At 32.7% G+C, this 12,863-nt stretch overlaps 1 protein-coding gene across 2 annotated transcripts in view; it reads left to right on the top strand.

Moving 5' to 3' along the window:
- Nucleotides 1–12,439, top strand: part of LOC106691733 (putative ankyrin repeat protein RF_0381) — a 15,392-nt gene extending 2,953 nt beyond the window's left edge. Inside the window, exons 1-4 of one of the 2 annotated variants that reach the window (XM_014437590.3) lie at nucleotides 809–1,092; nucleotides 1,537–1,658; nucleotides 6,752–7,192; nucleotides 10,792–12,439. In XM_014437590.3, coding sequence (XP_014293076.1) covers nucleotides 6,752–7,192; nucleotides 10,792–12,258 — 1,908 coding nt within the window. In that variant the 5' untranslated portion in view covers nucleotides 809–1,092; nucleotides 1,537–1,658 and the 3' untranslated portion in view covers nucleotides 12,259–12,439. Of the gene's footprint in view, nucleotides 1–808; nucleotides 1,093–1,536; nucleotides 1,659–6,751; nucleotides 7,193–10,791 lie in introns of those variants that run through there. The other variant, XM_067046762.1, reaches the window with a different exon arrangement.
- The last annotated feature ends 424 nt before the right edge of the window (nucleotides 12,440–12,863 follow it).

Below are 12,863 nucleotides of genomic sequence, written 5' to 3'. Positions count from 1 at the left end.
AAATTAGTGAAAATGAAACGAATGAATTTAAGTCGTTACCAAGAAGGTTTACCAATGGCTCACACAATGAAAATATAATGCAGTTTTGCTCTTATTTTGGTAATTGTTTACCAAAATATCACCTTATTTTAGATGATATTTTGGACGCCACTATCTTTACCTGTCATTACCTTCCTAATTATAGGATGTTTCCAGAAATTAACCATGTATAGGGTCCCAAAAATCTGGGGGGGGGGGAGAGAAGGAGCCGCGGCTCCAATTATAGATCCAGTATTAGAGTTTCTTCCTTTTTTCCACTATATTTTCATACCTTGCTGTTTTCCTAAAATCAGCCTTATTGAACATTAAACATCTTAGAAGGAGCATTCATTAAAAATCTGACATTTTGTGATTGTGGTGGTAACCTACGTATGTAACCCTTACCCCTGCTAGATCGACGAAGGAGCGCCTCCAAGATTTCGCCTCCGCACTTAGCTCTCCTTTGCTACGCCACAGAATATTTGTCTGATTAAGGTCGTTTCCAATCAGAGATTTCTTTATTATTCAGAACGGTAATATTTCCCTTATTGTATTTTCTTTCCTTTCCCCTTATTATTAATATATAAATGAGGTTAACACCATCCGTCCTAAGGGGCGAAATGTTCTTACACATCGATATGACTTACTCGAATATTCGATATGAATAGATTTTTAGTTTTTTTTTTACCACTCTTAGTTTAGGAAAATATTTTAATGGGGTCTAATATTCTATTTGCGTTTCTCACCGAATCTGCAGGTTCCTGGACCACTGGAGAGGGAGAGAGAGAAACTTATTCCATTGGTACGTTGGTACCACGTTTATCTCTTGAACGGATGGAACGTTGATATTTTCATGTTTTGTAGGATTTCAACCAATAGTAAATCTACAATATGAGGCATCCTGGGCGAAAATATTTTTGAGGGCACTCCATGACCTATTTTTTCTATGGCTCAGGGCTGCCAGGGAGCTGGGCCCAAGGTGTTCCTGATAACGACATCCGATGCCTGCAGAACAAACGGTTACTCTGAGCGGAACGGAATTGCTCAATACCTGAAAAACTGTTTCTATAAGCTGTAAGTCCAATGTGCCTCTAACGAATTCGACTGAACTTGGTCAGTCTTCTGGTTAATTAAGCTGTATAGTAAGATTAACATTTTAAAAAATAAAATGACTATAAAGCCACCGTTAAGTGGTCTATATAGATATTTGTAGAAAATTGTATAAATTATTATCAAAATTCATAGGATATTTTTTTTAATAAAACAGGACTGTCAAAAAAGTTAGTAAAATAAATGATACATAATAAAAAAATATTAAATTTTAAAAAGGTTCGCTGAATTTTTTTTTTTTTTAATTTCATAAAGTTGTTGAAGAAGTACCTTTTTCAGACTAACGCTTTATTAATGAAATGTAAATATTAATAAATCAATAACGACAGCAATGGTATCGTCCATTAATCTGTCACTGTTTTCAATTTTTTAATGAGAGCCAAAATATGACCCTAGAACCTGTTCCAGTTCCAGTAGAAGGGGTGGACTGTTATTTTCAAGTAACAGGTTATTTAGGCCCAGCCCTTATCAAGCAGTATTGACAGATTCCCAGAGCCAGCTTCCAGCCAGCCCCCTCTGAAGTTTGCAAGGTAATAATTAGAATTAGGAGCTATACATGTATCTATTGTTTTCAAACAATAAAATTGTATTATTAGTTGCATATTAATAATGAATAGTAAAGAATATCTATGTAAATTTGAATATATATTCAAAAAGATGATATACTAAACATTTATCAAACCTAATCTTTATTAAACAGTACATTTTGATATTTCTTTGTTTCTTAACAATTTTAAATAATTAATTATTATTTTAGTTTACATAGAAAATGAGATAATATCTATTATTATTAATGAGTAATAATTTGTTTAGTTTATGAGTAGATATTAATCTTTAATTAAGACATTGTTTAATCGATCATCTTTGAACTTAGAAAAAATATTAACTGAGATTTAATTCTTCTGAAGGGTGTATACCATCTTATATAGTTTTTATTTTAATATTTATAATCTAAATTACTTTTCTTTTCCTTTATCTAAACTTTAATTTTTTCATCTTCTAAGTTTCAGTCCTTGGAAGAAACCTTAAATTGATATGTTGTACTAATTTTTTTTTCTTTTTAATAATTATTTGCTATTATATCCCAGTCTTTTAACTAATAATTTATAGTTTAATATTAAACACATCTTAGCTCATTTGCTTCTTTGTGTATTTAATATAAATTATTCGGTAAAAGACTTAGTAATAATAGTGTATTAAAAAAATTAAATCTGTTAATATAACCTATGAAGGGTCAGGGGTACAGTACTTTGTAAGGAAGTACTGATACTAGACCAACGGTTGACCAAGGATGTGATTTGGTCAGAATCACACTCGATCGCCAGAATTTTACCCAATTAAGGGTACTCACTTTATGAGGCTGAGTGGACCCTGGAGAGCTCCCAAACCCGCAGGGCTCACTCAAAGGTGACTGTAATGAGTTACACACTCCCAATAATATAATTATAAAAATATTTTAATATAAATTCCTTAACTCAAGATTTCTCCTAGATAATGAGCAGCCTGATACCTTTGATATGAACAAATAAAAGATGAAATAAAGAATCAAGGATTCAATCATCAAAATCATTTACTATTTGAGTTTTTTTGACCGCACCCGGATCATATTCCATTCATCTATACACACGGTCAATCAATAATCTTCCATAATTAAATTAAATTTTTTTGTTTTCTTTATTGAAATTTATAACTGTATATTATATTATACATTCAGTAAATTTGATCTCAGTTAAAATTGAGTGATACAGGCGTGTAAAGAAACTACCCATTGGTAGCACTCTATTAAATTTAAATATAAAATATATTTAGGATCAGATAAAATTATCTTCTTATTTAATTTTAAAGATTAAGAATATATTTTTTTGGTCTGCCATTTTTTATATAAAATGTTATTTGAAACTTTGTGACAAACATTCATTAGTTCAAATTATCATAAAAAAGTTCAAGATAGTTGTCTTATTATTGCAATATTATTCTGATTATTGGCATTACATTTTTTTTTTTTAAATATGTTATTGTTAATAGTTTCATTAATTGGGTCTTGAGAACATTTTTAAAAGTCCCAAGGATTAGAAGTTATTCAAATCTTTGATACCATTGCTCTCCTACCAGTCAATGATTTTGTACTAATAGGTATTTTTATAATGATGTGAAATCACTAACTGAAAGTATTTAATTATTGTAGAATGGACAGTAGTGAAATCATTTCATTGAAAACTAAAATTTTGCATTTCCCCAGGGGGAAGAAATAAATATAGGTATTTATTGTAGAACAAATATAATGAACTGGGAACAATTTAATCAATATATTGCACTTCTTTTCAATTAGGTGTTGGATTTGTGTTATTCTGACCATATAGAAAGGCTTCATCATCATTTTTTAAATGACTACTTTTTCTGAATAAAGGTACACCTTGGTGTATTGGGTGACTAGACTAAAATTTGATATTTTTAATAGCCACTACAAAATTTTTAAAGTGACACTCAAATGGGATCATAAATAATACTTATGGATGACAACAGGCTCTCTAAAACATTTTGTCTAAAAATGAGATTTCCATTATAACACAAAATAAAATATAATTATTAATTAGCAGGATAAATGGCATTCAGAAATATATAAAAGACTTATAATTGAACTTTCAGAACAGAAGCCCAATGCATAAAAAAAATTAAAAATTAGTTTCTATCAAACCGTGGTAACGCGTTTCCGACGGTCCTAAAACTTTTTTCTAATTATTTTAGTAACTTAATAAAGTAACCAAATAGTCATGTGTTTTTTGGACTATTACTCTTAAATGATACATTCTTGCAAAAATATTCCAGTATAATTACTTAAAGATCGTAAAATTGTGCGTTGATTGAGAACTAATACTTATTAATTTGATCAGGTAGTATGTCATAGACAAAAAAAAACCTAAAAGTTTATCAAATTTTGTAAAAACATATGGATATAGTAGATTGCGAAAAAGTTCTAGTAAAACAAATTGAATAACATTAAATTATGTGTTCCACCCATATGCCTCTTCAGCGTGGGGGTGTTTCCAACCATTGGTTCCATGCGTTCCTATTCCTAGCAAGGCTCCTCATTTCTTCCAGAGTCTTCCCTCTTTGCCTTCCAATTCTATCCATATGGTTGGCGTCTGAGGTTCTGGGTTGCCCTCTCAGTTTTCTCCCCACTGGCCTCACCTCCAGTGTTTTGATTGGATCACTATGGTGGTCCATCCAGCAGACATGCCCATACCATCTCTGCTGCCTCTCTAGAGTTTCTAGCGCTTGGCTTATTTTAAGCTCCTCCCTGACCCTGTCATTTTGGACACAGTCTCTCCGCGTTTTCCTCATAATTCTTCTGAGAAACTCCATCTCTGTTGCAGTAAGACGGCTTTGTAATCTTCAGGAGCTTCACATCCTGTCCCACCTCTTTTCTTCTGATAACAGTGTTGCAGATCGTATAATAGACGGAATTGGCTTTCAATATTCTACTTGAAACTTCCGAATCTACTTTTCCAGATCTATCAATTGTCTTGCCCAGATAGGTATAGTCTATCACCACCTCTTCATTACATCCAATCCTGATATCTTCTCGAGTTCGGCCGACTTGAAGTATTTTGCTTTTTAGGGGATTGATGGTCATTCCCTTTCTCTTCAATCCTTCATTCAATTCCAATACTGCCTGCTGAAATCGCTCGGGGGAATCTGCAATAAGAACAATTTCGTCCGCACATAGGAGGAATGATCATCATAACTTAATAATTGGGTCATGTAGGACAGTTGTAATTTTTAGACAATTAACTGTCAGCATAGTAAACTGACAGCGGGAATGGTGGGTTTAGGTCATTTGCTCATAACATGACCTATCTACTATCATGGCAGTTTACCATCATCATTCTGTATGTTATTTCTTTTTTATATATACGTTATGCTCTGCTTATTATTTATATTTCTTTTGTGCAATTAATTCAGACATATTTACATAATTTTCAATCTCACCTTATTTTACTTTATTGTCTTACATTGTTTACATATTTTTAGTTGATGAACTACTGTAATGGTGGGTGATTATAGTCTCATAATTATACCACCTAAGTCAAAGTAATTGCAATTATCAATTACATCCTAAGGTAATTGTTATTTTTTCCAAGAATTACAAGTAGTTATAATACAATAACAAGTACTTAATATCAAAACAAAAAAATTCGTTTTACGATGGCTCCAACATATGAAAATCATACCAGTTTAAGATTGTGCTCTGGCGTTAAGATTTATTAACATATTATGGTTTAATTATATTTTTTCAAATATACTGAAAATAAATATAAAATCAATATTATGATCGCGCGCTTGGATGTAGATTTATTTTAATTTCTAGAATTTCAGCTCATAAAAAACATGTTCACATAAGGATTTTTCTCATTTTATTTCCTTCCTATGTCCTGATAATTTTTCAATCATACATTATCCTGCTGGTGGGAATTTCAAAAACAAGCTAGGAAGTGACTCAAAACTGTGTGACAGAGAAAAAAATTTAGTGATTGTTAAGTTCCATCTAAAATTCAAATAATGTTTTATGCCAATATTTAAAAAAAAAATGCTGAAAAGACAGCAGCCATTTGTTTTTAGGTTTTTGTCAAAAGAAATTGGTACATCACCTATGTATTACCTGTTGTTAATATAATCTTTCCTCTGCTCTTGATATAACTAAAAAATAAACCCTAATAACCAAAAAACCTTGCTATATCATCGACCTCTTCACCCTACATTTATCCATTCACCTATTAAACACAAGATCCCAACCTAGCGATCTCTATAGCTCTACCTACAGAACCTTTGCTGTCCGAGCTACCTTATTTTGGAACTCCTTATCCATATCCATCCATCAAGCTTCCTCTTTAACTTCATTTCAACATCAACTATAGAGGCGGCAATGAAATCTTATGCCTCATTGGCTACCATTAGCTATACCCAAGAAGAATAAGTCACAAGCGCTACAAGTGTTTAGGGTAAACTATAATTGATTTGCCAGTTGACAAGGTAAGCTGCTGATACCTGGTTTAATAGCTTCTGACCCTTAAACATCTTGCATCCATTAGAATGGTGTCTGCGTTGACAGGTGTCAATCCCCTTTTCTGTCCCGGGATCAGGTATCACCGCAGATGTTGCTAATATCAAAATGAATAATACATCGATACATAGCATATGACTTGTAAAGTGTCAGGCTCAGCTTTGTGACACTTTATAGTGACACAGGTATAGGGAGTGACAAAACAAGCATTATGTATTTTTTAACTAGATAGCAATAAATGATTAGAATTTTAAATAAAAAAGGAAATATTGGACTTGAGAGAATGAACATTAAAAAGTGAAATGATTCAATTTCATATGGTAGATCACAGGGCCCAGTGGTCCTCTCGTGCAAAGATGGCACTGGGTTTGAGATAGAACAAAACATATTCTCTGAATTTCAAACTGGCTAATGATTATTCAACTGACAGGTGTTGACAAATCAACTGTCCTCATAAGAGAAACATAAATTACTTCTTATTTTTAATTATTTATTTATTTTTCTTTTGTTGCTTAATTTTGTATTAATTAAAAGTTATGTATTTTTTGTTTGTTTAAAAAGATGACATCTCACATTGGAGAGCGGCCACTAGAGCAGCTCGCATTGCTGTGTCGCAACATTGCTTTTAGCAAACTTCTCTCCGGAGTGAACTATGGAGCTGCATCAAGTATATACAAACCTATCACCATAGCAGCTATGGAGTTAAGTACTCCTCAATGTCTGCTATTGGCACTGGTCAACTCATTAGTTACTGGAGATGTTGCATCCTGCTTCTTGCTGGCCGATATTTGTCATCTTGTCCAGCAACTACAATCCAAACACCTTAAAGTTTGGTTGTCAGAAGATTTCTTGTTCCCTAGAAACGACATTCAGAAGGGAATAGCTTTGCTTACTGAATTGTTAGTCACTGGTGCACTGAAGATGCCAGATCATGTGATTGAAATTATGTCTTCTCTAGGTATTAAATATGGGACCCCTAGAGAAAAACTTACATTATTGAAGGTATGTTTTCATTTAGGTGATTTTTAAGGTTTAATAATTTGCTTTAGAATAGTATAGTAGTAGAATAGTATATTAGTAGAATAGTATAGTAGTAGAATAGTATAGTAGCAGTACCTAACACACTTGACATAAAACATTAAGGGTAAAGTGATGCGAAAATGAGACACTATTTATAGGACATATAAATGTCTTAAGTTTAAATCTCTAAAGTTTATTCATTCCTCAACAGTTTGACTGCAATCCAATTAAATCCAGAAGGTTCAATTTGGGCTAGAAAATATAGTAGAATGCCTTCCTGGGAAAGTGACTGTCGCAGAGGGTTTCTAATGATTTAATCCAGGATAACAAAAATCAACTTCTTATTTCAAAATAGTTCAAGGCTTAAAATATGATATCTTGTTATGGTATATTAAATTACTAACAACAAATATTACTTTTCAAGTGCTTAATAGAAAATAAATACTGTCTCATTTTTACCTTAGTTCTTATATTTCATTTTGGCACCATCACACCCTATTTTTTCAAATTATTCAAACTCAACTTTCTACATTAGAATTTGATTTATGGGTTTTAAAATATACCATATTTTAGTATTTTTATCGAATACTTTCAAAATCTTAAATCTGAAAATGACAGAGAAGAACATGATTCTGGAGTATTAACTATTGACTATCCACTCAAGATTAAAATTGATTCAATCAAATGTTGCTGTTAAGTGATTTTAGAAACTATAGACTGTTCATGTATTTTCTTAAAATTTAGTTTTAATTAACTGTTTAATTATTATTTGTACTGGAATAACACTGAGGACAGTTCTTAGCATTACTTGAGAAATACCAGGAGACCTTGTCTCACTTTCATGACTGATCTTCACTTTTTAATATAATAGAATATAGTTTTTTTTTTCTTAAATACTTATGCATAATGTATTTTTTATAGTATAACTTTGATATATCTTAAAAAGTCATAAGGTTTTTAAGTATTGTTGTACTGAATCGACATGATGAACTAATTTTTATTAATATATTCTTGTTTGAGAGTGGTTCAGTTTATTTAAAAACAAATTTGATCCTTTTTTCTCAACTTTATTCTTTTCAAAACCTTCCAACATTTCGACCCTCAGGTCATTTTCAAGGATACCTTTATTTTGTTGTCATTTTCTCTTTTAAAATTCTTAAAAATGCCGGCTAATTGCCTTTGTCCCATCTATAACTTCTTCAATATAATTCTTTCTTAAATTTAAAACTGGTACTAACCACTTCTCTTCTTTCTTTCATTTACATTTTAATGTGTAACGTAAATGAAAGAAAGAAGAGAAGTGGTTAGTACAAGTTTTAAATTTAAGAAAGAATTATATAGAAGAAGTTATAGATGGGACAAAGGAAATTAGCCGGCATTTTTAAAAATTTTAAAAGAGAAAATGACAACAAAATAAAGGTATCCTTGAAAATGACCTATGGGTCGAAACGTTGGAAGGTTTTGAAAAGAATAAAGTTGAGAAAAAAGGATTAAATTTGTTTTTAAATATGATGAACTAAGTTATGAGTCCATTTCAAATTGGCATTTAGAAACAAACTGGTGAATCTCCTAACCCTAGTGCAGATCATAGACAGTTGGCCATGTGAAAAGGATCCCCACCAACTGAGATTCTGTAAGAAATGTATAACTAATATAAAGTTACTCAATTATAAGTCTACAAAGTTCTAAACTATGAAATCCAGAATTTCGTGTGTGTCATAGCTAATCTCAGAGAATAAGATGGTTGGTGATCATTAAAAGTGCCTAGAACTATTTAGTCGAAATCAATGTTTCAACCTTGGTTAGGAGGTATTTTATCAGGGCTAAATAAAAAAGTTTAAAAAATTTTGTACTATAAGAGATGTACAAATCCCTGTGGAAGACTTTAATCATCATTTAATGACAAAGTCCTCACGCTTACTATGAAGACCCTTATCATGTTATTCGATGGCCCTCAGCATATCTCAATACTGTTGGATCCACAGTTTCAAGACACTTGAAAAAGATAGGAAAAGTAAAAAAGCTTGATTTTTTTTAAGAACTCGATGAGTGTTAACAGTCTTGAGGAATGTGTTTTATGTTTTACTCAATCAGCCTTTCTTGAAAGAATAAAATCTTTCAATGGGAAATGGATCAAGTACGACAATCAGCATTGATCAGGTCAGTGGGTGAGTGGTGACGAATAACCACAATACATGGTTAAAACTTCCCACAATAATGGTGGACAATGGCTGGAGTCATTCACTACCCCGTTTTGTCTACTGCTGCTATGAAGTGGACAAAATATACTAATGACTTTTCTAAAAACAACCTGTAATGATAAATCATTAATGAACTCCTATACAACAATGCCAGACCTCATGTTTCGAAAGAAATTGTTAACAAATTAAATTTATGAAGGGTGCTACATAACATCCTGTTTATCATATGTTCTGTTATTGTGGGTTATAGTACGACAATATAATAGATTCATATTTAATCGAATTCAGCTAACTAGGATCTCTTAAGGATTTGTTTATTTCTTAAGCAACCTAAGTGAAATTAAGTATATTCCAGGCATAGAGCACATCTTTCACATCCAGCTTAGTTTCTTTCTCCTGGGAAAGCTTGGCTAATAGTTCTGTTACACAGTCCCTACCACCAGACGTAACATCTTTTGCCCTTATTGATCAAGATAGAATATGCCTAAGTCACATGGACCTTCATATCAATTTCCTTTAAGAAAATTAGCCTATTAATGATGTCTACCATGGTTTTACCGTGCTGTTACCATAAATAAGGATATTTTAGTCAGTTTTGATATTAAGGATTTGAATATGCCAGCCTTAGATTTTGATTTATACTGTTTTTGCTCAGCTTCTACTCTAACTTTCTGAACCTTCAGTTTATCTTTGGTTATTTTGTTAGTAGCCTTGTTCTTCTTAAGTTTTATTTATTTACAACCTCTTTGAACAGTTAGAATTCATCCATGGTCCAACCTGATTGATGCCTTAACCAGACTGGGGCTGGCCTTCTCTGGAGAGTCCAGTGTTTACTTGAGGATGATAAGGTACCACAACAGATACCGTAGTTTGAAATCAGTAGTAATACGAAATGTTGCACCTCTGAAATATTTAATTCTCAGAATCATTATTGTATTATTTACTACTATATTAAACAGGAAGTTAATGATAGAAAGTTAGTTTATGTTGTTCCACTACTTCTAGTGGTTCTATAGGATCAGCTATTTGCTCCTTTTTTGAACTTATCAGGTTTTTACATTTTTCAATTATTTATCCAATAAATTTTCATTTTTACAATCTTCTGATTCTAGAACATTAAAGATAAAAAAAAAATATTCTTATTTAACTATTTTTAACAAGGATATACCTAGTTATTGAAATTTAATTTTGTTTTCCAACTACGGCCATTTCACAATTATAAAACAAGAATTATATTTCAAAATGTATGCTAGTTATTTATATATCTCATTTTCTGTACCAGTCTGTGGTGTAGATATGATGGTAAAATATTTAGATTAATTTTAATTATGTTTTTTTTTTTTTACAACAGTTTTCATTTCTTATTGTCATTTGTTTCAGAAAGGACCAGTTGATTTTGCAGCTGAAATGGAAAATGCGGTCTCTAACGATAGTCCTAGTGATATTATTACTCTGGTCACTGCAGGAGCAGATGTAAATGGATTGACTCAGTGTGGTGACAGCCTCCTCCATTTGGCTGCAAGAACTGGAAAGTGTGCTTCCATTGCTGTCCTTGGTTTTCTTCAGGCAGACTTGGAAGTCGTGAACTCTGACATTGCCACTCCTCTGGAGGTAGCTGTGAGAAATAACAGTGTGAAATCTGTTAATGCTCTCTTAAAGGCTGGGGCTAAAATTGACCATTGTGTGATCAGAGGGGATACTTATGCCCACATTGCAGCTGCTGGAGGTCAAAATGGATCATTGTTGGCCTTACTGGAAGCAGGAATAGAAGCAAACAGAGAGAACCATCTTGGGGAAACCCCATTAGTTCAAGCAGTCAGAGCTGGTAATGTACGGGGTGTTGAGATACTATTAGAAAGAGGAGGCAATACCTGTACATTTCCAGTAAGCAGGGGTCTTGTAAAAAAGGCTGTAGAGTCACAGAATGTTGATTTGTTTAAGGCATTTATGAAGAATGGAGTTCTACCAGATCTCACTTCTGAAGATGGTGAAACAATAGTCCATTTTGTAGCTCGCTCAGGTAATGCTGGAATGCTGAAAGTACTTAAAGATCGGAAAGTGACAGCAAACATTAAAAATAAAGAAGGTACCACTCCTTTACATGTTGCTTCTGATCCATCTATTGCAAGAATGCTTCTTGGAATGGGTGCGAATTCGGACACACAAGATAACAGAGGCAGCACTGCTCTAATGATAGCAGTGAAAAATTCAAAGATAAATATTGTTAATTTTTTGTTACATAATGGTTCTAACCCTAATATCAAAGACAAAGAGGGTCGAACCCCTCTTCACTATGCTGTTGAAAGAAGCTGCATTGAATCTGTTTCCATGTTGTTGGTGGCTGGTGCTACAGTGGATGTAAAAGATAATAAAGGAGACACTCCAGCTTTTATTGCAGCTACAAATAATATTCCAATTGTTGTGGAGATACTAGTGGAGAATGGAGCTGATCTGACTCAAAGGGACACTAATGGAGACGGGATATTACACCGTGCAGCCCGTAGTGGACATGCTGATGTGGTTTCATTGCTTCTCAATGCTGGTGCAGCAGTGGATATGAAAGGAAAAGGAGATCGTACTGCCTTACATTGGGCATCGGAAGTCGGACATGCTAATGTGGTCTCAGTTCTGTTAGATCGTGGAGCAGACCCAGAAGCTAAAGCCAGCTGTTGTACACCTCTAATATTTGCAGCATACAATGGTTGTTTGGATGTGGTAAAGCTACTTGTTGATCGGGGTGCTTCACTAAATGAAAAATCTACTGTAGGACGCACTGCCTATGGATACGCCAATGATAAGGGACACAAGGCTGTAGCTGATTATCTAAAATTAAAAGGCGGAATATAATGATATTTATCTCAACACTATCTGTTTACAGGTCATCAAATATTTGTTGTAAATTTTCTGTAATTTGACTTACAAAATGATTTTTTGTCTCTTAAATCTTTTACATTTTAAAGAAAACCAAGGAATGTTTTATGAGGCAATGAAAATAAATCCTTAATTTTTTTTAGATCAAACCTTGGATATGTGTATTTTTTTTTTTTTATCATTGAAACATTCTATTAATAAAAACTTTTTTTTAAATGTCTACATAGTTGGAATTTCCGCCATCCAAGTTTTTGCTACCCAGTAGAGTTCAGACTAATAGCCATGGCTACTTTCATAGGTTTTTTATCTCTGAAGTTGGTTAGTTCTAACTTAAGATTAGATATACAGGAAGATTGCTGATTGACTGTGTCCATCAATGAATGGATCCATTTAATAAGACTAGATAATTTTTATTTGTAGAACTTTCACCAAAAGTATAGTTTAGATAGTGTTACCCTTTCATCTGTGGTAGGTTTCCCTGGTGATATCATAAAGATGATCACTAACGGTTATAAAAGACAGGCCATATTGCTGACACCTTGTCTGATTACCTTATTTTTTTTCTTTGATTTGAAGTTGTG

The sequence above is a fragment of the Halyomorpha halys genome, unplaced genomic scaffold, assembly GCF_000696795.3.
Source record: "Halyomorpha halys isolate HHAL.00 unplaced genomic scaffold, Hhal_1.1 Scaffold2852.1, whole genome shotgun sequence".
In the NCBI taxonomy this organism is placed as follows: Eukaryota; Metazoa; Arthropoda; class Insecta; order Hemiptera; family Pentatomidae; genus Halyomorpha; species Halyomorpha halys.
This window is presented reverse-complemented; position numbering and strand designations above follow the sequence as displayed.